General features: G+C 36.0%; 2 protein-coding genes across 2 annotated transcripts in view; one reads left to right on the top strand and one right to left on the bottom strand.

The window, feature by feature from the left end:
• LOC100367401 (non-structural maintenance of chromosomes element 3 homolog) overlaps positions 1-6,519 on the bottom strand; it is a 39,725-nt gene extending 33,206 nt beyond the window's left edge. Inside the window, exons 1-5 of the mRNA XM_002730860.4 lie at positions 6,378-6,519; positions 3,246-3,344; positions 3,091-3,154; positions 389-471; positions 125-225 (exon numbers count right to left, since the gene is read on the bottom strand). Of these exons, the coding sequence (XP_002730906.2) occupies positions 125-225; positions 389-471; positions 3,091-3,154; positions 3,246-3,344; positions 6,378-6,428 (398 nt within the window). The 5' untranslated portion in view covers positions 6,429-6,519. The remainder of the gene's footprint in view (positions 1-124; positions 226-388; positions 472-3,090; positions 3,155-3,245; positions 3,345-6,377) is intronic.
• A 3,630-nt stretch (positions 6,520-10,149) lies between these two features.
• On the top strand, positions 10,150-22,202 carry LOC100368611 (sodium- and chloride-dependent glycine transporter 1-like). Its single transcript, XM_002730868.4, has 14 exons — positions 10,150-10,284; positions 13,524-13,686; positions 14,065-14,196; positions 14,561-14,783; positions 15,031-15,163; positions 16,893-17,027; positions 17,731-17,834; positions 18,993-19,117; positions 19,559-19,671; positions 19,976-20,107; positions 20,380-20,479; positions 20,606-20,706; positions 21,375-21,548; positions 21,836-22,202. The coding sequence occupies exons 1-14, from the start codon at positions 10,231-10,233 to the stop codon at positions 22,025-22,027; spliced, it is 1,881 nt and encodes a 626-aa protein (XP_002730914.1). The 5' UTR covers positions 10,150-10,230; the 3' UTR covers positions 22,028-22,202.
• Positions 22,203-24,954: the final 2,752 nt, after the last annotated feature.

Consider the following 24,954-nt stretch of genomic DNA (forward strand, 5'->3'; position numbering starts at 1 on the left):
ACATTAACACAATACAGCATTCATAGAGAGCAGACGTATTCAATTGTCACATCATTGACAACATATCAACAAGGCTCACAGACAACCTCTCCTAAATGACCTCACTAACACTAACTTAAATTACCTATCAATATAATCCTCTGTTCCAGTCATATCAAGGTTGTTCAATAGAATATAAGCTTTTTGTTTTCCATGTTGTACTTCAGCCATTTCCATACCATATACCTATACACGAAAAAGCGGACAATCTTGTATTTTCCAAATTTGCAAAAAAAGCATCACACTTAAAATAAATAAATTGATTAATTTCCACTAAATTACCTAATAAAGGCCAACTCAAACTAAAGTCAAAACTCTGATATTTTTTTATTATATTATTGATACAAACCTGTTTCAGCTTCGTTTTTGCTCGTTCCATTGCAACAGCATAAATGCTTTTATAAGAATCTTTTAACACATGTTTATTAATATCTGGAAAAACGCAAGAACAAGGTGATGAATAAAAACATTGCATATACCAAAGAGTTGTTGCACAGTGTCATGTTTGGTATGGATACCATGTGACATACGCAATGCATGCAAAGTACATTGAAATGCATGCAACATGGCAACTGTTGTCATGTCATATTCAACTGACAAGTTACAAAGGTTAACAAAAACATCAAATAAGACTCCGGGAATAGCATCAAATGTATTACTTCTGAGAATCCAGTTTAGTATGTTGATAGGCTTATCAATGCAAGTGATTTGAGAATACTGACATATCTGATACAACATTGATTTTTCTAACATGAATATAGATAATTAAGGTAGAGATGCAGGTTGGGAGACTATATTTCTAATTGCCTCTAATCACTGTAATTACACAAGTAGAATATAACTTTTACCAATCAAGTTATATATCATTTGAAAGAGTTATATTTAAACTTTTGAGTTTTATGGTTTACAATAATGTACAATGATACCATATTAAGTGGTGTTGATTTGGGGTTAAAATCATGCATTTTAGGTGAAAGTGCACTTAAAACTATTTAACTTTTGAATGCATACCCTGATTTTAATTTAAGAACACTTATTTAAAACTTCTGTTTACTAGGAACATAATGGCTTATTTATTAGTGCTTTCATTGAAAAGTTTTTACACAGTGCTCTTTGAAACATTCACATTTTATAAATCGTTCACAGTTAACAGAGCCGCTAATTGGCAGCTCTATTGTTTCTATTCCAGTAAAGACAATAAAACCATATGAAGCCATTTACTTAGGATAGACCTGAATAATTACCCCTGAAAATTTCATTGAAAACAAATGAACCGTCTAGAAGTTAAATAGTTTTAAAGTTGAAATTTTGAGTAAAAAATGAAACTGAGATAATCACCATTTTGTAAAAAAAGTTTTAAAACGAATCATTCGCTTCATATGTGTAACAGAAACTCCTAGAAATACACCATACACCGTAATTTGCCGATGTTAAATCGTCAGGTAAAAAAATAAAATAAAAATATTTACAATTCGAAGGAAGGGGACGAAAAATCGTCTGCGAAGTCTCAACCTTGCGTGAAAACTGTCATGGCGTCGTGTTGTCAATTCCACTGAGGGAGGGACACAATGGATTACGTAAATCCGATGACATATTCATACAGTTATATAAACATAGCGATCGCCATTGGGTGGGTTGTGTCTAAATTTACCTTCCCTCAAACCTTTAAAAAATACTTTGTAACACGCAGTTTCCGTGGACCGTGCGAAGTTAGAAGACCAGGTTGAAATGGGCCCTAATATTTTACTACACAACGGCTATTCGCAAACGCCGGTGAAACAAATTCGAAATAAAGTCACATTGGAAAGGGAACTATTGTAAATCGATGCAGGTTTCATTCAACTACAGACGAGACAGGTCGATGCAAATTAAACGAACTCTGACCTCTGGAAATACCTCATTCATAGAGTTCCTTAGTACCAGAGGTCGCCGATCACGACCATACAACGTAGTTTGCGACATCGCTACCGGTGCATGCTAGCTGACAAGGGCGTTTCCGATTAAGGTAACCAAGATGGCATCGCAGAGTGCATGGTTTTTCCACGGTGTTTAAAAACAGCATCTCATTGCCGATTTTTCGGTAATTTCAGGGGTATTTTTTTTATTTTTAATTAACCGAGCATTTTATGTTTGTGTATTTTGACACTGAAAAGTTAGCGATGACAGCAACAGCAGTGTTGTTGTCAATTGCATCGCAATTCTATCAGCACGATAATCATTACATCGAAACGAAAAAAGTTTACTTCAGTGTTAAAATGCCGTTGGAGTACAAATTTCGCCCACAATGCGAAAAAGCTTGAAGTCTATGCATCAAGAAAACAAAAGAAATTGTGGCCTTGTTTTGCGCGAAAATTAAATCGCCCTATCGACGCTACCTCCTACATGAAAATAAATGAAAAAAACAATTTATTTAAGGGTGAAAAAGTTTACTTATCAGTTACAAGTGTATGTTTTGTTTCATTCCACTTGCATGCTGGAAGCGTCTACGTCTTGTCTGTTTTTTGTAGTTTGCTAGTTGGTCAGCTTGAGGTAAGTAAACAGAGAGCCAGGACAGGAAGACGCACACCGGCTGCTACGTAACTTGGGCCAGCAATCATTTGCATATAACATCAACAGTGACTTGTCAATCAAAGAGCAACGCAAACAAACTTTCGAGACTTTTAATCACATACGCGTGCCTCGGTTCCCTATATTTTAAAATTCATTTTTGAGTATGTTCCAACAATGACAATGCTCCGAAATTTTAACACTATCTAGCCAAGACTGTCTGGGTGAGAAAAAGCAAAAAAAAAAAAAATTCACGAAAAGTGCCCACAAACCTGCATCTCTACCTTAATTAAAGAAATAAAGACATTTACATGAAATTAACAAATCTAAGTAAGGTCTACCAATAGTACATATACAACAAGTATCAAACTAATCAGGCTTGTAGTTTTCAAGATGAAGTCAAAAAAGTAAAAAGTTGACGTGGGCCGATGATGACGAACAATCATTCATATGATAAGCTCTGCTCGACAAAGTGAACAGCGGAGCTAATAAAAAGTTACTTACCAATTCTTTTTATTGGCATTTTTTTTTGTTCCATAATCAACATAAACTGAACGATCTCATTAACCTAAAACAACAACAAATTCATTTCAAGATTTTGTTCATAGCAATACTGCTGAATCCAAAAAAACTCAGCTATACAATGGTTTCCTTCTCACCTTGGAATCAATTAAACCAGGAGCAATACTTGAAGCATTTCTTTCTGCCTGTGACAATGATTGTGTCTGAGAGGCTTGTGTCATTGGAGATTCATCGTCCTGTAACATTTAATAATAAGTGTTAATAAGTTATTAGTGTTCTCCCCAGTAATACAATGCCATGCAATGTAAAAAAACAACAACAAATAATTACATTAAAGTTTAAGAAAACAGTCATGGCATGTCAGTGATATGACTCTAGAACAGCATTCATTAAACAAAATGGCCGCCAGATGACCAATTAAACAAATGGCCGCTAGATGGTCATTATGAATTTGATAAGAAAAAAAAAATTATGTGCATCAAGGGTGATATATGTATCAAGTTTTAATGCAACCCATCCATACATGGCCATAATTGCTGGGTTACAAAATGGCAGAAATGAATGAATGAATTTTACCACAAAAATGGCAGCTGCTTGGCCATCTTAAATTGAATCATGAAATGAATTGACGTGAATATGTATGATTTGTACATTTCCCTAATGCGATTACGTGAATAAGTATACAGCATTTAGTTCAGAGAAAAATTTATATTAAAATCACACAACATTACCAAATCACAGATCCTTGTAAAACAAGCCATGCATGGCACAGTCCCTGTTAGTTATCGAATTTAAGATATATAGTTTTGTTTATAGTAATATAGCTGGAATATATGTCAGGAATATGATTATGATGATTGTTTAACATTTAAATGATTGACATTTGTATCTGATCGTCAAACAAGTATTGAGAGATATTGCTCTGGAACAGCATTAATTAAAACAAAATCAGCCATTTTATTTTGAATACATGTATAATGAATATATAAAATTTGAACATAGTCAAAGCATGTCAGAGATATGGCTCTAGAAGCCCATTCATTAAAACAAAATGGCCACTAGTCAGCCATTCTGAATCCGATCTAAAAAATAAAATAACCAGCATCAGGAACCCGTAATGTCTAATGTATGTACCAAGTTTGAACAAAATCCATCCATAAATGCTTGATATTTGATGATTTTTTAGCACAAAAATGGCCACCATTCGGCCATTTTTAATAGGATCGTCAAACCAATGTATCTGTATATCTATGACATGATGTATAATGAATATTTAAAATTTGAACATAATCAGTCACAGCAAGTCAGAGATATGGCACTAGAACCACATTCATTAAAACAAAATGGTCGCCAGTCGGCCATTTTGAATCTTATCTGAAAAACAAAATGATGTGCATCAAGGTCCTATAATGATCAATGTATATACCAAGTTTGAACAAAATCCATCTGTAAACAGCCGTGAAATGCTTGATTTTGATGATTTTTTAGCACAAAAATGGCCACCATTCGGCCATTTTTAATAGGATCGTCAAACCAATAAATCTGTATATCTATGACATGATGTATAATGAATATTTAAAATTTGAACATAATCAGTCACAGCAAGTCGGAGATATGGCACTAGAACCACATTCATTAAAACAAAATGGTCGCCAGTCGGCCATTTTGAATCTTATCTGAAAAACAAAATGATGTGCATCAAGGTCCCATAATGTCCAACGTATATACCAAGTTTGAACAAAATCCATCTGCAAACAGCTGTGAAATGCTTGATTTTAATGATTTTTAGAACAAAAATGGCCGCCATTCAGCCATCATGAATCAGATCGTGAAACAAATTGATGTATAATATCATGTATGATGTATGTGTGAAGTTTGATTGTGATTGGTCCAGGCATTTCTAAGATACAGGTCCGGATGCATAGACGCACGGAAGCATGGACGCACAGAGTCAAAAAATAAGTCCCCGTTTTCGGACTGCGTCCGAACGGAGACTAATGAAGATATTCTATCCTAATAACAAGTTTCCAGGTTCCTACCATGGTTCTAGCACCATATTTCACACACACAACTTATTTAAAAGTCAGTTTGTCATGAATAGACCGCAAACAATATTGCGAAATTATTACTTAACACTTTTTTTCAACATTACACATCACAGCATATGTAATTGACTGAGCTAAGCTGAAAGTGTCTGATACGAAGCCCCAGTTAGACCTTTTAAATACTAGTACTTCAGGAGACAACAGAATGTGCTTTATTCAGTTTTCAAACTGAAACAATTTTACTACAGGAATTTAGGAGCAGTCCATCATCCACTGGTGCTGAAAAACAACTAACAAGTTTTTTGTTTCCATTGGCATGTGAACTATTCTGCACATATATACTGTCAAACCCTTTTCTCATACATGTACAGAATGTGTGTGTTACCATTACTTTCGGCTGTACATATTTTTTGGGCTTAAAAAATCTAAATATAATGGTATATTTTGAATCTAGAACATTGGTGCATTAAGGTAGAGAGACTATTATTTGCATACTTGTTTTCATCTTCTAATTGTGACTAAATGGCTACAAAAAGATCCAGTAAAGTATATATTTTTAGAATCGACAAGGTTCAAGCTTTTTAAAAATTATTTATGTCTATGACATGCTTCCATATAAAATATTACTTTTTCTGAAAAAAAATTACACAATTATGCTTGTGCTAAAAAAGTGCTTTTTTTCATGTTTCCTACTAGTTCGGTAGTCTGTTAAATGAATGCATCTTAGCAGTTGTTGTTTATAAAAGTGAATTAAACTTGTGTTGTTCATTTTTGCAGATACTATTGAGGTTGCCTTGTCTCTCAGAAAAGCTGACATTATATGTTATTTCGACTTCAGCATTTGACAGTTTATTGTGCACTTCCATAAATTTAGAAATAAATTTGAAAAAAAACGTTATTTTCAACGCAAATAATTTATACTCTCGCTACCTTAATATAACACTTCCGAGTTTATTAGTCTAGTTTTGTTTAGTGTAAATGTAACCATTTTAATTCCTCCTGGGGAATTTTATGTGTTTAATAAAGTATAAGTACTTCCGAGTATCACGCTGAGTCACCTTCTTCGAGGGCTCAAATTAGTTTGAGGATCTATGAATGGTTAATATTATCATGATACTAGTAGTTATTATGTACTAGTTTTCGATGAAACTGATGAACAAGCAAACATATTACAGTCTACAAATCGAATTCCGGAAACAACCTTTAAACGAGAATCTACTTTACCGAATCTGCATCTACTTGCGATTGCCTTTGACTGGATTTCACCTTCGGCATCTTCGTTCACTGAGATGTAATTAAGCGTATTTTTAAGTAGCCCTAGTAACAGGAGCAGATCGAAGCAAAACGGAAGTAGCTGCTATTTCGCGGCAAGAACCAGCTGTATGCGCAGATAATGAATATTTGATTCTGGGCATGTATAGAAGAAATAACAACGGCTCACCGGCGAGGGCGTCATTACATTCCCTCGTGTAAACCTTTGGCGAACATTTCAATTTCTGTACGATTGCAAGAAGTTATCTGAACAATAAGTACACAAACACCAACACTCACGAGGTAACTCAAAATATGACAAAAGTTCAAATTTTAAAGATAGATAACATGACCAACATCAAATATTTTTTTTGTATTGTCTCTATCATGCATACACTAATCAATAAGTATAAATAATATAAACACTACACATAGTTCTTGTTTTACAAGTTACCCGTATTAAATCACAATTACAGGGATTATTATTTTATTTATTTTTGAAGCCAGGGGAATCACTATTAAATAAATAGGAGCTGCAAAAATTATAAACCAAATGGGCGTATTTCATAACAAATTAAACAACAATAACAAACTGGACAAAATATTACAAGTTAGTTAGTCTTAAATCTTTTGTCTTGGCTCCATGTTACTGTTAAGGAATTGTTTGTCGATGTTTGTGTTCAAGTAATAGGCATATTATTTGTTCAAAATTAGAGTACAGGTTTTCTCCCATACTCGGTAAGATATATTTGACCCCCTTTCCTGTTAGCTTGACTCTCTGCAAAATAGTTGCAACGAAGGACAAGATGCCCACAGAATTTCATCTTTCTCTTCACAACATGTGCAGTTTTCAAGAATGTTAATTTTTCTATTTCTCGGTCTATTCTACAAGCCAAATCAAGCGTTAATTTTTTGTTGGATTATCTTAAAATCTGTCATTGAATCCATATATGACTCACGGTTCCTATATGACTAAGATCAATTTATTTTTTCATATTTTTCCTTCACTTAGCTTCACCGTGGTTCAGAGCAGTCTTGTCTCATAATCAGTGATATTTTCAAAATGTTTCAGTATAATTTAACAATTGTTATTATATTATTTATGATACAAAGTGTTTGTGTTTGTAGAAGCTATAAAACGTTAACAACATGTTATTACCAATGGTTTACATATACAATGGTAATTAAGGCCGCGTGTCATCGCGCCCGGTTAGGGTAGATTTTGATAAAACAAATCCAAATTTAATTTATTAAAACTTCCATCAATATTTATGAAAGTTGACCCAAACCACGCCGTCAACGGCAGTAACCAGTCTAGGCTTGATGTATGGAATTATTTGCATATTGTCAATTTGAGAAGTCAGATACATTGGGATTGAATGTTTACAAGTATTAGCAATTGTGTTTCTATCTCATGAATACCTGGTTGAATACATATTCCCATATAGTCCATATGTAAACTAACGCCCTAGTGAACAAATTCCTTGAAACGGTTGGCAGTAAACAAAAACCCCGGACAAAACCCCATAAATTGGAGAAATTGTCGTCGCTGTGGATACAAGTATGTGAATAACAGATTCCATTATACTGACACGAGTAATACCAAGCAGTAGAGTGAGGGCAAATTTATTTGTTGATAATCTAGATCACTGAAAATCAATGAAAATTACCTGTCTAAAATAAATAAGTTGTCACTAGAGGGTGCTTAGTGTTTGGTGTTCACACGGTGTGTCGTACAAGACGTCGCACAACGTTCGATCTGGTGTGACAACGACGTTTAGGATATGAGTAATCCTTACAAGGCATCAAACTTCGCTGTATATACGGCCAGATTTTGAATGATAGCCGCCATTTTGTTTCATTTAGGCCGGATGTTTAGGGTGCACCGAGGAATTCGAAACAGTAGTACATAACAGAATTTGAGTTTGCCCAGATATAAATTACTTAGTCTAATGAATCCGACACAACACAACATAACTATTGAATGTCAAGGATAATTGCTCGTATCGTTATTATTCTTATTGCATACAAACAATTTACGTTTTTAAATGTTCCAAAGTATCCATGTTTTCTGACGATTCAAAATTGTACAGAACCATTCATGTACCTGTCACAAATTACTAGAGATCTTGGTCGAATTATATTAGTGTTCTAGTTGGCATCTTGAAATTATTATTGCTAAATGAAATGTAATTACTTTTCTATGAAGTTTTATCGCTTATAAGTAATAGAGTTAGTGATATTAGAGTTCTTGGCGTTACTTAACAGTAATCCCCATTACGAGGCTCATATAATTAGGTATACGTAAACAGAGATATATAGAATGCTATTGAACTCGTTAAATCTCTGTAAGTCACAATAGTAAAGAGTCACCTAGAATATTATTCAGCAGAAATTTATAAGGATTTTATGCACTATAAATATAAATTTATAAGTATTATTTACTTATCACATGACCAGTCATTTGTGTGTCCATTTCAATTTGTCATCATTAAAAACTGCCAGAGATGTTCTTCACTTATTTCGTTTCTTGCATATCTCACCTCAGTCTACCAAGTTGCGCTTGCCTTTTTTTAGCCGTAGTATAATAAAATAAAATAAACTTATTAACTAGATGTTAAAGAGGTTAAAATATATACGACAATAATTGGTCATGATGCAGGACACTTGGGGAGTGCGGTCCATTCTGGCATCGTCAGTCGTGTAATTGCGATCATGAATTGGCATTCTTGTTGACGAAGTGCAATATGGTCAAACACATTTTGATACTGTAAACCAAGTCGGGTTATGCTTTATTATGAAATAAAACTGTTGATTTTGCGAGACACAAAACAGTATTCGTTAAATGAAAAAATGCCATGTGCGTGCGTGATTGTTATTGTGCGTACAAAAACACAAGTACACATCTTTTACGTCCTCTCCGAAAGGTAGCAATGGTCACTCAAATACGAACAGCGCCAGTTGTAATAATTATTCCCATGAATTCAGTAATATTTCAGTCTATAATTCGATAAAAAAATATATAGTACGACATTCTAATGCCTTGGAAAGAAGTCAAGATAAATAAATACCAAATAAAAACGCATACAACTTGAATGATAAGAGGTTTCAAACAATATTCCAGAAGTTGTGGTTAAACAGAACACAGAGCACACTCGGTGTAAAAGGTCAGCTTTGCCATGGTCGAGTGACCAAGCTGAATGCAAATGCATAGAATGTCCTTGAGTATTGAATGGTGCATATAGGGCTCAGTGATGTCGTGCACTGATCACGGGGTGTTTAGTTTATAACCAACCAACACGCACGTATAATAGTGATGCAGATGTACTTGATGCGGTCAAACTACGAATCCAGGGGCCCATTGGTTTGATAATGAAATGGGCCCAGAAGAATGTAGTTATTTGTAAATTAATTAATTATAATTTCTAGAACTAATGTGTGTGTTTGGTGTTGATGAAACTGGACATAATAGAAAACAAGAGTGTAAGACTAAATATATATTTTGTTATGTGGGAAGGGGTGTCACATATCACGAAGCTAATATTATCGGCTCTTAACGATTCGCACTTTCAACACCGCACTATCACTGTTGTAGGTGTTAATCGATGGTTTCTGTGTTCTCAACTTATGTTCAATGACTTTAATATCACCCACCCCAAGAAATAATGGCGCACCCTTTACGCCCATTGTGTTTCTATTTGAATACATTACAGGCTGTAAAACATTCCACCTTACTACAGAATCGTAACATACAGTGTAGAAAGTAACCCCACATGCGCTAAAGCCTTCTCCGTCAGCTGAATTTCGCCGGTGTGGAACAACAGTTATGAAACTAAAACGAAGTAAACGAAAAAATGCCGAGCCGGCTGACTCTGAGAAGGTAAGTTCCGTCGTCAATTGTTGAACTACTTGCATTCAACCAGGCATTATTTTAGCTTCTTGCCAGTAAAAAGTAGGTCGATTAGTTCCTTCTATGCAGTAAACACGAATTGAATTACAGGCCACCAATAATCTCTAACTGTTGGGACACGTTCATTTATATCACAGTCACTTGTGAGTCTCTACCTACATGTAATGAAAAGTTTGTGTGGACCAAACCTACTAGATATACCGATACTACGGGCAGGTATCACATCGGACCCTTATTAATCGTCATAATTAAATGTCTATTGACGCTGATATATTGAATGAAATCTCCACACAACTCTCACAACAACACAAAGCATAGTATAGCGAGGTCAACGGTGTCTTTACAAGTTCGGTGTTCTATACATTCTCTTATCGTGAAGGTAGTAGTTTATTTCATAAACCATAGTTGCGAACTTTTTTATCCGACCTTCCACAGCACAAAGTCATTCGTGATATGTACTAAATACTCGTTTGTCTCTGCTCCGGTTGGTTGATTCTCAGAGAACTAACTTGATTGTTGTTTCAGATTGATTGGGGGATTGAGAGTTTGTTTGTGTTAGGTCACCTTAAGGTTTGTAGGTCATAGCTATCTCCTTTCAAACGACACGCAAAACCGGGACTCACTTAAAAACAATACTGTAAAATGACTAATTTTCTCTGGGTTTATATTTCACTGATTTACCATTTCAGACATATTCAGTGGGTTTTAAATTCACGGTTTTATCATTTAGACAATGTGTTCTATGCTAAATTTTACATATTCACTGGGTTTTAATTTAGCGCCTTTTCCCAGTCAGCGAAATAAGCCAAATTAAAACCCAGTGAATAATTAACCCCTTTACAGTAAATCACGTTAGTGAAAATGCCTACTCTGACTATACGTAAACACATCTCAGCAGCCATGTACACTACACGCCAAATCAAAGATTCACAAAACTCACTGGCAGCAGCCATGTACACTACATGCCAAATCAAAGATTCACAAAACTCACTGGCAGCAGCCATGTAAACTACATGCCAACACAAAGATTCACAAAACTCAGCAGTCATGTACACTACATGCCAAATCAAAGATTCACAAAACTCAGCAGCCACGTACACTACATGCCAACACAAAGATTCACAAAACTCAGCAGCCATGTACACTACATGCCAAATCAAAGATTCACAAAACTCAGCAGCCATGTACACTACATGCCAAATCAAAGATTCACAAAACTCAGCAGTCACGTACACTACATGCCAAATCAAAGATTCACAAAACTCAGCAGCCATGTACACTACGTACCAAATCAAAGATTCACAAAACTCAGCAGTCACGTACACTACATGCCAAATCAAAGATTCACAAAACTCAGCAGCCATGTACACTACATGCCAAATCAAAGATTCACAAAACTCAGCAGTCACGTACACTACATGCCAAATCAAAGATTCACAAAACTCAGCAGTCACGTACACTACATGCCAAATCAAAGATTCACAAAACTCAGCAGTCACGTACACTACATGCCAAATCAAAGATTCACAAAACTCAGCAGTCACGTACACTACATGCCAACACAAAGATTCACAAAACTCAGCAGTCACGTACACTACATGCCAAATCAAAGATTCACAAAACTCAGCAGCCACGTACACTACTTGCCAAATCAAAGATTCACAAAACTCAGCAGCCACGTACACTACATGCCAACACAAAGATTCACAAAACTCAGCAGTCACGTACACTACATGCCAAATCAAAGATTCACAAAACTCAGCAGCCACGTACACTACATGCCAAATCAAAGATTCACAAAACTCAGCAGTCACGTACACTACATGCCAAATCAAAGATTCACAAAACTCAGCAGTCACGTACACTACATGCCAAATCAAAGATTCACAAAACTCAGCAGTCACGTACACTACATGCCAAATCAAAGATTCACAAAACTCAGCAGTCACGTACACTACATGCCAAATCAAAGATTCACAAAACTCAGCAGTCACGTACACTACATGCCAAATCAAAGATTCACAAAACTCAGCAGTCACGTACACTACATGCCAAATCAAAGATTCACAAAACTCAGCAGTCACGTACACTACATGCCAAATCAAAGATTCACAAAACTCAGCAGTCACGTACACTACATGCCAAATCAAAGATTCACAAAACTCAGCAGTCACGTACACTACATGCCAACACAAAGATTCACAAAACTCAGCAGTCACGTATACTACATGCCAAATCAAAGATTCACAAAACTCAGCAGCCATGTACACTACTTGCCAAATCAAAGATTCACAAAACTCAGCAGCCATGTACACTACATGCCAAATCAAAGATTCACAAAACTCAGCAGTCACGTACACTACATGCCAAATCAAAGATTCACAAAACTCAGCAGCCATGTACACTACATGCCAAATCAAAGATTCACAAAACTCAGCAGTCACGTACACTACATGCCAACTCACAAAATACAAATGCATAACATACGAAAAGACTAGGTCATGTTCAGAGTTACCCTCACTTCATCACACAGTGGGTCTCAATACTGCCACTTGCATCTGAATAGGGCAGAAATTGTACTACACTTCTAATTGTCAGAGATCAATTTGACTTTCCATGTTTAGAGAATTTTAAAGAAACGTCACGCCCGACGAAAACACCACGGCCTCTGGTAATGACAAGTAGAATGATGCCGGACAATTATGATATTCACAACAACAAAATGATGTCATGTTTCAGCTTTAAGGAGTATTATGAAGATCGTTGAAACGTTGTGGTATCATTTACTCTAATAGCTTGACCACCCTCTGTTAAACTGATGATTTCACGGTGAAATAACACACAATATGTAAATAAGGTTTTATCATACCTAATTGGACGGGTGAACACATCACGTGACACAATCTACATAATATTATAAATGTTGTCACATCATACAATAAACTTGAAAGAAATTTAAAACACACTGTCACTAAACACAATCGACTTGGACTAATGCATGCCGACAACGTAGTGTATAAAACGTCTGGGCAAGGACCAGGGGCGGGTTTGGTGCAGGGACTCCCATTGTTGGTGTTTTAAACGTACAGATATGTCATATAGGTTTTTATGATCTCCAGACACTCCTACAGAGAGAACTTTTTTGTAACTTTTACTTCGGGATATTGCACGTGCGCACAGTAATTGCAGCGTGTTCGTATACTAAATAGGTGGACACAGAAATGTACGATTCCATGGGAACTGAAGGAGCCGAAAACACAGAGCGTGGTAATTGGACAGGAAAGTTGGATTTTATATTGTCCTTGATAGGATATGCTGTTGGTTTGGGCAATTTGTGGCGGTTTCCTGCACTGTGTTACCGGAATGGCGGGGGTCAGTATAGTGATTTATATTGCAACACTTGATTTTCTTATGTCAATATGAATACCGACGATACAATATTATTATGATTACATTGATTAGCCAGTTATAATTTTGTGTTTAGGCAGCGTAATGATTATAATTGTTTTTCTAGGTATTTCGTACTAACTTGTATCCTGAGTTAAGTGGCATAATGGACTGTAATTTGGTGTTATAATATACACTTGTTCAAGTTGGACTGTACGATTTACTTTACAGTTGAAACGTAAAGCTTATCGACAGGAAACCACCTGTTGAATCACGTGACCATGGTACGTGTACCACAGTTCGTATGACATTTCATCAAATAACTCATACTTATATATATATACATGTTTTGTGTATTGATAGGTGCATTTCTCATCCCGTATCTTACCGCCATGTTGCTTTGTGGCATGACATTATTTTTCATGGAGGTAGCATGGGGACAGTTTTGCAGTGAGGGACCAATAACAGCCTGGAAACTGTGTCCTTTGTTTAAAGGTAAGCTGCTAGCTTCAGCGTAAATATGGTTTTATGACCACCAGTTTAGGAACGGAAGTACTTTTAAAAGATTCGTGTCTTAACGATGCAAATGACATTTGTCTTGCTTACGAACAAATGTTAATCAGGACAGTGCCGTGCGATACTTATTGAAAATGCGCGTTAGCATTGGTTGATCTGTAATGATTTTCAGTTGGCTGTCATTGTAAAACACAAGTTTATGCGAGAAAGTTCCAATTTCATGATATTATACGTCACTCACCTGTCGGTCATTGACACTATGGCTATTTGTTTATTTAATTTAGCTACCGATATTCATCCAATACTGTTTACATGTAACAGACCATATTTGTATTTATTACAGGTGCCGGCGCTGCCATGGTTGTAATATCATTTATAACCACTATTTACTATAATGTTATTATCTGCTACACGGTGTACTATCTTTTTTCTTCATTCACGTCCACCGTGCCTTGGGCAGGATGTGACAACTGGTGGAATACCGATGCTTGCTCTACGCTCGGCAGCACTATCAACGATACGATAAACAATATAACACGGGTTAGTCCTGCCCAGGAATTCTGGTCGTAAGTCGTGTTCATCACATAAACTGACTATTAAATATTATGTTTTAATGTTTTATATCAAATAATAATATATCAATTATGTATTATCATCGAGCCAGATTATTATATCAATGAATATTTCTTTGTTTTCTATTGTTAGTCTGGCAAAAGTTACATTTAATATCCAATTCTGTCTGAGCGTTCATACACACAATATTACATAATATTAATAATGATTATCATGAACACATCGCTTGTTTTTTGATAGGAACAACGTTCTTAATATCAGCGATGGGATCGACAATTTGGGCAATATACAATGGAAACTAGCACTATGTTTGTTGTTTTCGTGGATTGTAGTATTCTTGTGTCTTATGAAAGGAGTGAAGTCTTCTGGACGGGTAAGTCGTACATCACATGACCGACCAACACCAAATAAGGATAGGCCTATTTCGTCACATGACCCGTCTTCACCATATATTCACAAGTTATATCGTCCGTTATCGCAATATATTAGTGTCGTATCCCACTGTGCGAATTGGTACACCGTATTTAATTGTTAGGTGTGACATTTGCTATTCCAAAAATGTATGTTGTGGAACGAGGTTGATGGCGGAAATCAACGTATTGGCAAATGACCAAATTATTTTACCAAAAATACGTGATATATCAAGGTATTTTAATGTGAAAGTCAAATTTGAAAACACCGATCAGGGAAATAGCTTTCTTATGTTATTGCAGAATATAATTCTACATTAAAATACTTTTCATTTGATATTATATGATGTTAATATTTTCATACGTATTTCTATTTAAAATGAATATACGTGAAAATACCAAAATCAAAATAAGAAGGAGAGACTTATTGCAACTTTGAGTAATCCTTTGACCATTGCTTGCGCTAAAGCATCTCATATGGAACCATATTAACATGTACTTATATAATTACTACGCCAAAATAAAATATTCCTGCAAAAATTATCTTTATTTTGATGTATAACATGATGGTGCTAGAAATAGTGTGAATATATTACATAAATTTGCCTTTTTAATAATTTATGAAAAAGTTTTTTAACAAATCAACAAACTTTATTACAAAAACAATGATATCTCAAAAAGGATTAGGTAACGAGTCTCTGGGCTTTAAAATTAATGCATAATGTAAATAGGCAATATAAAGTGACAACAATGAACTAAATAACAAATTATATTGTTTTCTAAAATTGTTATCGTTCAGTCGTCGTCTTGAAATGTGTGATCTCGAGGCGATGGTAACATATTATTAATAAAATGGTATAAATTGTCGTTTTAAAAAAACATTATTTGTGGTATGCATCTGTAAAGGCCATGTATTAACAAGCTGCAGCTTTTGTTTAAAAAAAATAATCTGCGTATGATGACCTTTACAGTGATTTTCGTTCGTCTGTTTTGATGACCTGACATGTAAAACGACATGTTTTTAGAGAGACGACTACCCACGATCTGTCAAAAACAAAACTGCACGATCTAAGGACAGTTTATATCGTGAACAAAACCATGTGAACTTTTTATCTGGCAAACAAAATACTATTTTAACTTGAGTGACTCTACTGTGCTATTCCGTACAAAAGTAGAAAATCTGAAAAAAAAATTGTTCGCGGCTTCCCCAAGTCTCGTGTTGCTTCTATGACGACACACGACTTGTGCCCGGAAGTTGAAGAATGTGCTCGTTGGGGGGGGGGAGTGGGGGGGGTAACCTGGTAAAGTGGTAGCGATGGGAAACCAAATAAGGCCCCTATTGGGGCAAATGTATCTGGAAAGAAGTCTAGAATGTTAGCATGCATTACGTTAATAATAATATAATGCAAAAAGAAAAAAACGCGTATAAGAACCGCTCTAGCAATATAATCGTTAATTCTGGCTACACAATGACAACATCAACATTGTCCAGAAAGTGTATATTTTGGCTGTCTGGTAAGGAGGTCTAGAGAAAGAAACTTCATACAACTTTTAAGTGTAGTCAGCGACTCGCTGAGATGCGCCTATCGATTACAAAATTTCGATTTTCTTGTATTATTTTTTTCACCACTTTCCTTTCAAAAAATGTTCCCTCGATAAATAACGATTCTCGGTTTCTTTATATGTCTATAGGTGGTATATTTCACGGCAACGTTCCCGTATGTAGTGATTACCATTTTGCTGATTCGTGGAGTCACCCTACCAGGTTCATTGAATGGATTAAAGTTTTTCCTGATTCCAAAATGGGAGGCGTTATTAATACCAAAGGTAAATATATAAAATAACGGTATTTTATTTGTTGTTGTGAACATGTACTACGCAAGGCGTTGTCAGAACCATGGCTATGTCAGAGGAATTTCACACAAATAACCCTATACCAAACAACAATCTAGACGAGATAACAAATGAAATACATTATCTTATGATTTGAATACAATAATATACTTACGTAGATTCTTAGTATACATAATTATGTAGATATACATATGTGTTGTACAATTGTTATTTCAGCGGATGATCTCAGGTTGCGTCAATGCCACGTGTCTGACGTAGACCTCGTGTTTCAAACATAAACCATTTGATTATTGACTCAGATTGATATATGGCGAGTTCACATATGGAGAGGAATGCGTTCACAGCTGACATCACTTCCTGTAATCACAGAGTCCATATATATTACTCTTACTATTTAGTATATTGTACTTATCAGTTATTTTGTTTTGTTATTGTGGATTGTTTTGTTAATTCATGTCAGTCGTTTGTTTTGTGCTCTTTGAAATGTGTCTATATGAGTTTTGTATGAAGATCTACGGTTGGTTACTTGATTTATACTGCTGTAATCTATTATTGAAGATGAACGTCACTGCGCCCTCAAACACAGAATATCTTCTGCGTTGTATTTGGTTCAACACACAATCACACAAAGACGAATATAAAATTGTGAATAGACATTTAGAAATGTTATTTTCAGGTATGGGGAGATGCGTTTTCCCAAATTTTCTACTCACTGGGACCAGCTTGGGGAGGCTTACTCACTATGGCAAGTTACAATCGATTCCACCATAACTGTTTCCGGTGAGTGCATACGTAAATGATTGTGTTACCAGAAATGTGTCTGTCTGTCTGTCTGTTTGTCTGTCTGTCTAGATATACAAGTCATAATGTCGTAGCGCTCAACAAGCCTTGAAATAACATTGTTGCTTTCAGGCACAGACTGGAATGCGATATATGAAATCAGACAATTTTTTAAAAAGGTATACAACATCTTTCGGTATTTTACTGCTCTGCTGTGACTTGAGTGGTGATATTTTACTTCATGCACATGGTTTTCAGTGATTTTCCACCTTTCATTGGTGACATGTGGTTTGACCTTGACTTAGATCACACAAATCAGTGTTCTCCACGAGGGGTTTTAGCAGGGCGCAGCGCCCTGCATAGGAAGTCGTGCGCCCTGCATCGGTCAACAAGCGCCCTGCATCGGTCAATAAGCGCCCTGCATTCACATTTCCCGTTCCGATCAAATACATTGTATTGTTAGTTGAGTATAAATGAAAACGAATATGGCAATAAATGTTTTGGCATACTTAGTTTTGATATTGATGACACTTGACTATACTTTGTGCGTCAAATATTGTTCCGATGAGGAAGAATCGTTAGCGCCACTGGCAGAAACAATTATGTCGTGGTATACATGGAAGGAAGACAATATAATTACAAATACAAAACGTTGGTTTGTAACTTTTAAATAAAAATGTATTGACGCAATTGCTAATAGTACATGTTTCAGAGCATAGGTGCTGTTTAATCAAATGCACAGTGTCTTTCCTCAGACTTGCATACAACAGGAAGTAACGAAAGATGAAACCTCAACATAGCACACGACGAAAATAGTCCAACCAAGTGAAATTACCTTCAAGCCACCAGTCAAACCTTGTACAGCAAACGCCATTTAAAGCATTAGAGACATTAGAAATGTATAACGTCTTATAAATGCTGGACGTTCCGGCCTGGATTTTTCGGCTCTGGACGTTTCGGCCTGTCCGGTTCGATCTCATTGGAATTCAATGTTTAAATGATCTTAGCCACAGGGCCGAAACGTCCTTCTACCGACGTCTTATAACTCCTCGTTATCGTATGCGACGAATTTACAAAAACTGATAATGGTATTCTGATAATCTACTCTGAATGAATCTATGTGAATCAATCAACATTGAATATTGTCTTACCACACAGGGATGCCCTCATTGTACCGCTTGTGAATTCTGGTACTAGTATCTATGGAGGATTGGCGATATTTTCAATCGTTGGTTTTATGTCACATGAGTTGGATCAACCAATTGACTCGGTCGTTACATCAGGTAAGAAATGTCGGATTGCATTTAATGTTGGTATGGACCCCTCATTCTTTAAGTAGGAAAGCAAAGTAAATTAATTAAGGAAATATTGTAATGAAAATTTAGCGGGGTATGTTCCCGACCCAACATATATGATCATTTGCAGCCATCTTGAAACATTTCATAGCAACGACCCAAACGTGCTTCACTCGGTCACAAAATATCCCGGATGTTTCTATTATGAGTCTTTTATCTTATTTGTGTGAATATGTTTAATTTCATAATATTTCAATATAATGTCTACTCCAGTCGTTGCCTCAGACCTGTGACTTTGTCAAGAAAAAACTTTCAGTTAACGGTTTTATTTTCAATTTCCAGCTTCTCAGCCCAATCACGCGACAGCGATATATAATTGTGCTGGCAAAATGGTGTGTGTGTTTGCTTATTGTTCATTTCTCCCCACAGGTCCCGGTTTGGCGTTTGTAGCATACCCAGAGGCCTTGGCTCGTATACCGCTAGCTCCGTTATGGTCAATTCTTTTCTTCTTTATGTTGTTTACGTTAGGACTTGACAGCCAGGTAACTGTACTCCTCTGTACTCAGCTGTATGTGTCATGTATTATATGTATGTGTCATGTATTACATGCCGAATCATTGATTCAATATAGCAGCGCTTTATTTCAGACAAATGAAGACCAATCGTCACGTGGCCTGTGGGTTACAGCACAGTACAGCGCCATAGTGTAATTGTAACGTCGACATTACATGTTTTTTTCAGTGGCTGATAGAAGTCTGATTTCATCCGGCGTTCGTTATAAAAATGCCCTGTAAAGGATAAGAAATGACAGCTACTGTAATCACTTTATTAAACTTACATTTGTAGTTCGGTATGGTAGAAGGTGTGTGCAGCGCCCTCACCGATATGTTCCCCGGTTTGCTCAGAAAAAGAAAGACTATCTTCATGTTATGTCTCAGTATCGGATGTTTTCTTTTAGGATTACCACTTGTCACTAAGGTAGGTCACGATTCGACAAATTCTACAGTCCTGTTTATCAAAGATCGTTCTCGAGATAGGTCAGTCCACGAGTGCTGTAATCACGTGATTATAAGGGGAAAATTCATTCGATTGTCATGCATTTAATAATCTTCTAACCATGATTTCACTACATTCCCACGATAAATCATTGTCATGGATACATGTTGTCAATATCCATATCATGACATAAAAAATGTATTTTTTTATTGTCGACTGCGTTTTTTTTAATTGACGTCATGTTATGTTTGCAGGGAGGTATATATCTACTTACAATCATGGATTGGTACACCGGAGTAATCTCTCTTTTTGTCGTATCGCTCGTAGAATGCCTGGTGATTGGCTGGATATACGGTAAGTCGTAAACCAGCTACAATATAATGATGGTGGGGGACACTGGGGAATATAACATTTACAATATGTATATTTTTTCTATCATGTATTTATTGTTTGACGGTATTTATACTTTATTATTGACAGGTGGCAGTCAGTTCTATGATGACATTGCTATGATGTTAGGATCACGACCTAATCTGTGGTGGAGATTGTGTTGGCAAGGTATCACTCCGCTCTCCATATGTGTAAGTAACCATTACATACGAAACACCACACAACTATAAGTAATACGTATTTTACATTATATAGACACAACAATATAATATAAGGTTACTACAAAGATACTTCAGGATAATAATTATGCACAGTATCGACAGACGCGCATCGGAGGTCGATGCGACCACAGTCAGCTGGCATCGGTGTCGCTGGATGTATATGCCCTCTATCATATACACCCAGCGACACCGATGCCAGCTGACTATGGATGCGACTGCTACTGTCTGAGTGCATATCTTGAGGTATCTTCGTAATAACCTTATTTTTATACGTCTTTTTCTTTCAAGGATAAATCATGGGAATACCGTTTTCCAAAAAGTTTAGAACAGAATCAGCGAAATTCTTTGTGTGGAGTCCGGTCAATCCATGGTGGCAGTCATGTTTGTTTTTATTATTAGAGGACGCTTGCGCGCGTAATTATTCCATATTTGGAATTCGCATTTCCTTATATGGTAGGATAAAAATACCCCGTAAAATACCGCGTTACGTATAATAAGTCGTATTAATATCATTTTATTGATTGTTTTGATTTGATTTAACGATCCATTTACTTTGCATTATGTAACAGGGTACATACGAGTGAATAATGTCATGTGAATAATGCCCTGTGAATAACATTGATTTGGTTTTATTACAGTTTATCATCATAATGACCTATATTGACTACGTACCTGTGTACTATAATGATTACGTATACCCACCAGCGGGTGAAGTGATTGGATGGCTGTGTGCATCTGCATCGTTGATAATGATACCCTTATTCATGGTTATCGAATACTATGTTAATGGAACAGGGGACGGATTTATCGAGGTATGATTGATGACACGAATTTAGATATTTTTTCTACATCGTTACTAAAATAATGGCAAGATTGATTCGTGTTGACGACAACTATTTTTATGTAACATTGTTGCAACTTCAGTCGGGGAAGACCATTGATCCGACACGAAGGGGTGTGCTGCTTATGTTCATTATCATATTTCAATTTAGGATTTCAACAAAAAGAACGACCTTCAGTGTAAAAACATATTTAATTGTATATTGTTGATTTTCCCCACACATTTTAATAATGAGAAAATGATTTCTTTTTTCTAAAGCGTTTGGCGTCACGTCTGAAACCCACAGAGGACTGGGGTCCTTCGCTAGCTGTATATCGCACCGGCAAATACGCTCCAGAGAAAGAGATACTGGAAAATGGTCACGTGATTTCAACTGTATCTGAAATTTGTGACATCAAGTATTCTCCGAACGGTTATTACAACCCAATTTCACTTGAGACGTGTGTATGAATGTTGAATTGTACTAATTTGCATATATATTTGTACGTCAGGACATTTTGAACCAGCGCCCTAATACCATCATTGATTATTTGTCTATCTAATTGAATATTCATTCTGGTCATTCAATACCGACGTTGTTATATATCAGTATATCGTGTATTTGGCTTCATATATGTTTAAAGTTCTAATTAATTATCGCTGCCATTTGATTCGTTCTTTTTAACGTAATAACAAGTTCAAACTTTTATCCAGTAGAGAAACATTACACAACACAACACTACACTACACTACACTTTACTACACTGCACTACACTGCACTACACTGCACTACACTACACTACACTACACTACACTACACTACACTACACTACACTACACTACACTACACTACACTACACTACACTGAAAGTTTGTAACCTTCGAAAGGTTTAAGTACACAGTTTAATCAACTTGTCAGATTGAAGGTGGCGTTTCGATGCCATGAATGTTGTAGCAACTGTGGTAACATATTAACAATAAAGGAAACAATTAAGTAGTACAAATGAAATTAAATTCTAGTTTCGAATATTATCATCATACGTATACACCACATACATTTTACGTGTTTTGTTATTTAGTCTCAGCATAAAATGGAATTGAAACAATTTATTGATGATGCATTAACGCATTTCACATTTCACGAATACTAATTGTCAAAATTTCAAGAAAAACTGGTTTTGCTAATTGTGCAAGATTATTGTGAATTTCCCTTAACACCAATTAAATATACAAACACATATACAAACGTTGCGACTCTAACGAACAATGTTGCACTTTTCTGATGTTTCAATTGTGAAATGATTGTTACTTGAATAAAATAATTTAAGTTTATATTCTCAACAAAATGTTGTTTGTATCCTTTGACATTTTGAGTAATATGTATACTGTGGTGAATGTTGCAGCTTCGACATTTGCAAGATATCAGCTCTGCTAACAGCTGAACGTCACCGAGCATTTCCGTGGATTCGATTATGTCTCTTACTTCCGAATTTATAGGAATATTTTACTAGTGTTACCACTGTGTGTAGCAAACATAGAACATCGATCATTAAGTACTTTCTAGGTTATTCCTCAGCTCCTGAGAGCGAGGTTATTTGTAGATATGCTGGCGATCGCCTCTGTGTCTGCGGAAGTACTATGGGAGATTGCATGATGGGAGTGAAAATTCTTTTGATCAATAAAATAATTTTAGAAAAGTGAAAATTAGAGTGACTGTGAAATAAAGGTTGGTTTTAAATGTTAAATGTCATGGAATCTAGATGAAATAATGAAAGGAAATTGAACTGGTATGAAAGGGAGGTAAATGTAGCTAGAATGCAAGGTCAAATTCCGGGGGTCAAAATACGTCACAATGCATTCATCATTGCGGCTGCAAAGTGACAACAACTATGGATGCAGTAAAAGACTTTATTTGCAGTTTGCGTGAATGGCCGGGAAAAAAACATGCAAATTCTGTGCTTCAGTAACAGTATCTGCTGCTTTTTTTGTTCAAAATTAACACAAGAAATGCTGCCAAAAGGCATTTCCTTCTAGTAAACAAAACGTTTATCTTGTAAATGTTATGGTTCTGTTACAGCAAATCTCAGAAGTATTGGGGCATCCAATTTGCAAACTCGCTAGCGAATTGGCTAACTGCTTGGCTTTCGAATCTCGCTGGCGCCGATTTGTGGTCGCGTCTACTCGGGGCGAGTCCATATTGCTTAGGTGATATGAAATGCTTTTACGCGGTTTGAATAAAGAGACAAGTTGAGAAACAGTTTCCTACAAAGGAGGAGAAAATAAATTTTCACATCCAACTGCTAATAATATTCGACCCCATTCGTCGTTTTGGAGGTAGCCATCAGGACATCGATTACGAACAGTGAGTTACGAAAACATTGAGTTACAGAAATGACCACGCCCATGTTTTTGAAACCACGCCCACTTTTGTGAAACCACGTCTAAATTGTAACTCGATGTTCAAGGGTGACAGTCGTCGTGTTGCGTCCTGTTCGATATGGGACTCATAGCGACGTATACAACGCGTGTAAAATACGACCACCACGCTTTCAATTAACAGTTAACAGAACTTCGAGTTACGGGCACCATACATTTCGAACTTTAAATAACAGTTAATCAAACTTCGAGTAACGGGCAACATATATTTTTTGTTTTGTTTAACTTTCTAATTATTTAACTCGAATTGTAATTAACAGTAAGCAACGTAGATTGTAGTTATTGTTCATCCAGATACTGTCTTTCATTTTTTACCACGCAATGAGATTGCTTGTTTCAACTTTGGGCTTAGTCCCTGTACATCTTCACAACTTTACAGAGGCCAGAGTCGTGATACTTCCTCATCGGCGTCATTCCATATTTTCATCATCTCAGACTCTCTCCCTCTTTTATTATATAACAATTCATTGTAAATTAAAAAAAACCACGAATGTCTTCCGTGTCACTAGTTCAACGTGTGAAATCAGGCAAACATATTTTCAAATCTTCACATTACTCGATTTTGGTGCGTTTTGTTGCAATAATAACAGTAACATTGTTGCGACATTACAGACACGCACATGAGTTACCAACTCGAATTTGAATAACTGCTAATTAAAGTTACAAAATTTGAAAGTTACTGAATGTGGACGTGCAACACAAACCAAAATGTATGTTGCCCGTAACTCGAAGTTCTGTTAATATAGTTTGAATATCGAGTTACAATTTGGGCGTGGTTCAAAAATATGGGCGTGGTCATTTCTGTAACACGATGTTTTCGTAACTCGATGTCCGTAACTCGAACAATTCAGCATCTCGAGCAGTTTGCCAATTCGCTAGCGAGCTTGCAAATTGACTGTCCAAATACTTCTGAGACTTGTAATAATTTTCTAGAAACTGTACAGCAAATCACAGATTTTCAT

This window comes from Saccoglossus kowalevskii, chromosome 3 (genome assembly GCF_978046115.1).
Source record: "Saccoglossus kowalevskii chromosome 3, keSacKowa6.1, whole genome shotgun sequence".
Taxonomy (NCBI): Eukaryota; Metazoa; Hemichordata; class Enteropneusta; family Harrimaniidae; genus Saccoglossus; species Saccoglossus kowalevskii.

Excerpts from the sequence above, each read along its gene's own strand:
- LOC100368611 (XM_002730868.4), top strand. The coding sequence starts at position 10,231 with ATGAAACTAAAACGAAGTAAACGAAAAAATGCCGAGCCGGCTGACTCT. Across the intron at positions 14,197-14,560 it reads ACTGTGTCCTTTGTTTAAAG|GTGCCGGCGCTGCCATGGTT; the intron begins GTAAGCTGCTAG and ends TATTTATTACAG. Across the intron at positions 17,028-17,730 it reads AGGCGTTATTAATACCAAAG|GTATGGGGAGATGCGTTTTC; the intron begins GTAAATATATAA and ends TGTTATTTTCAG.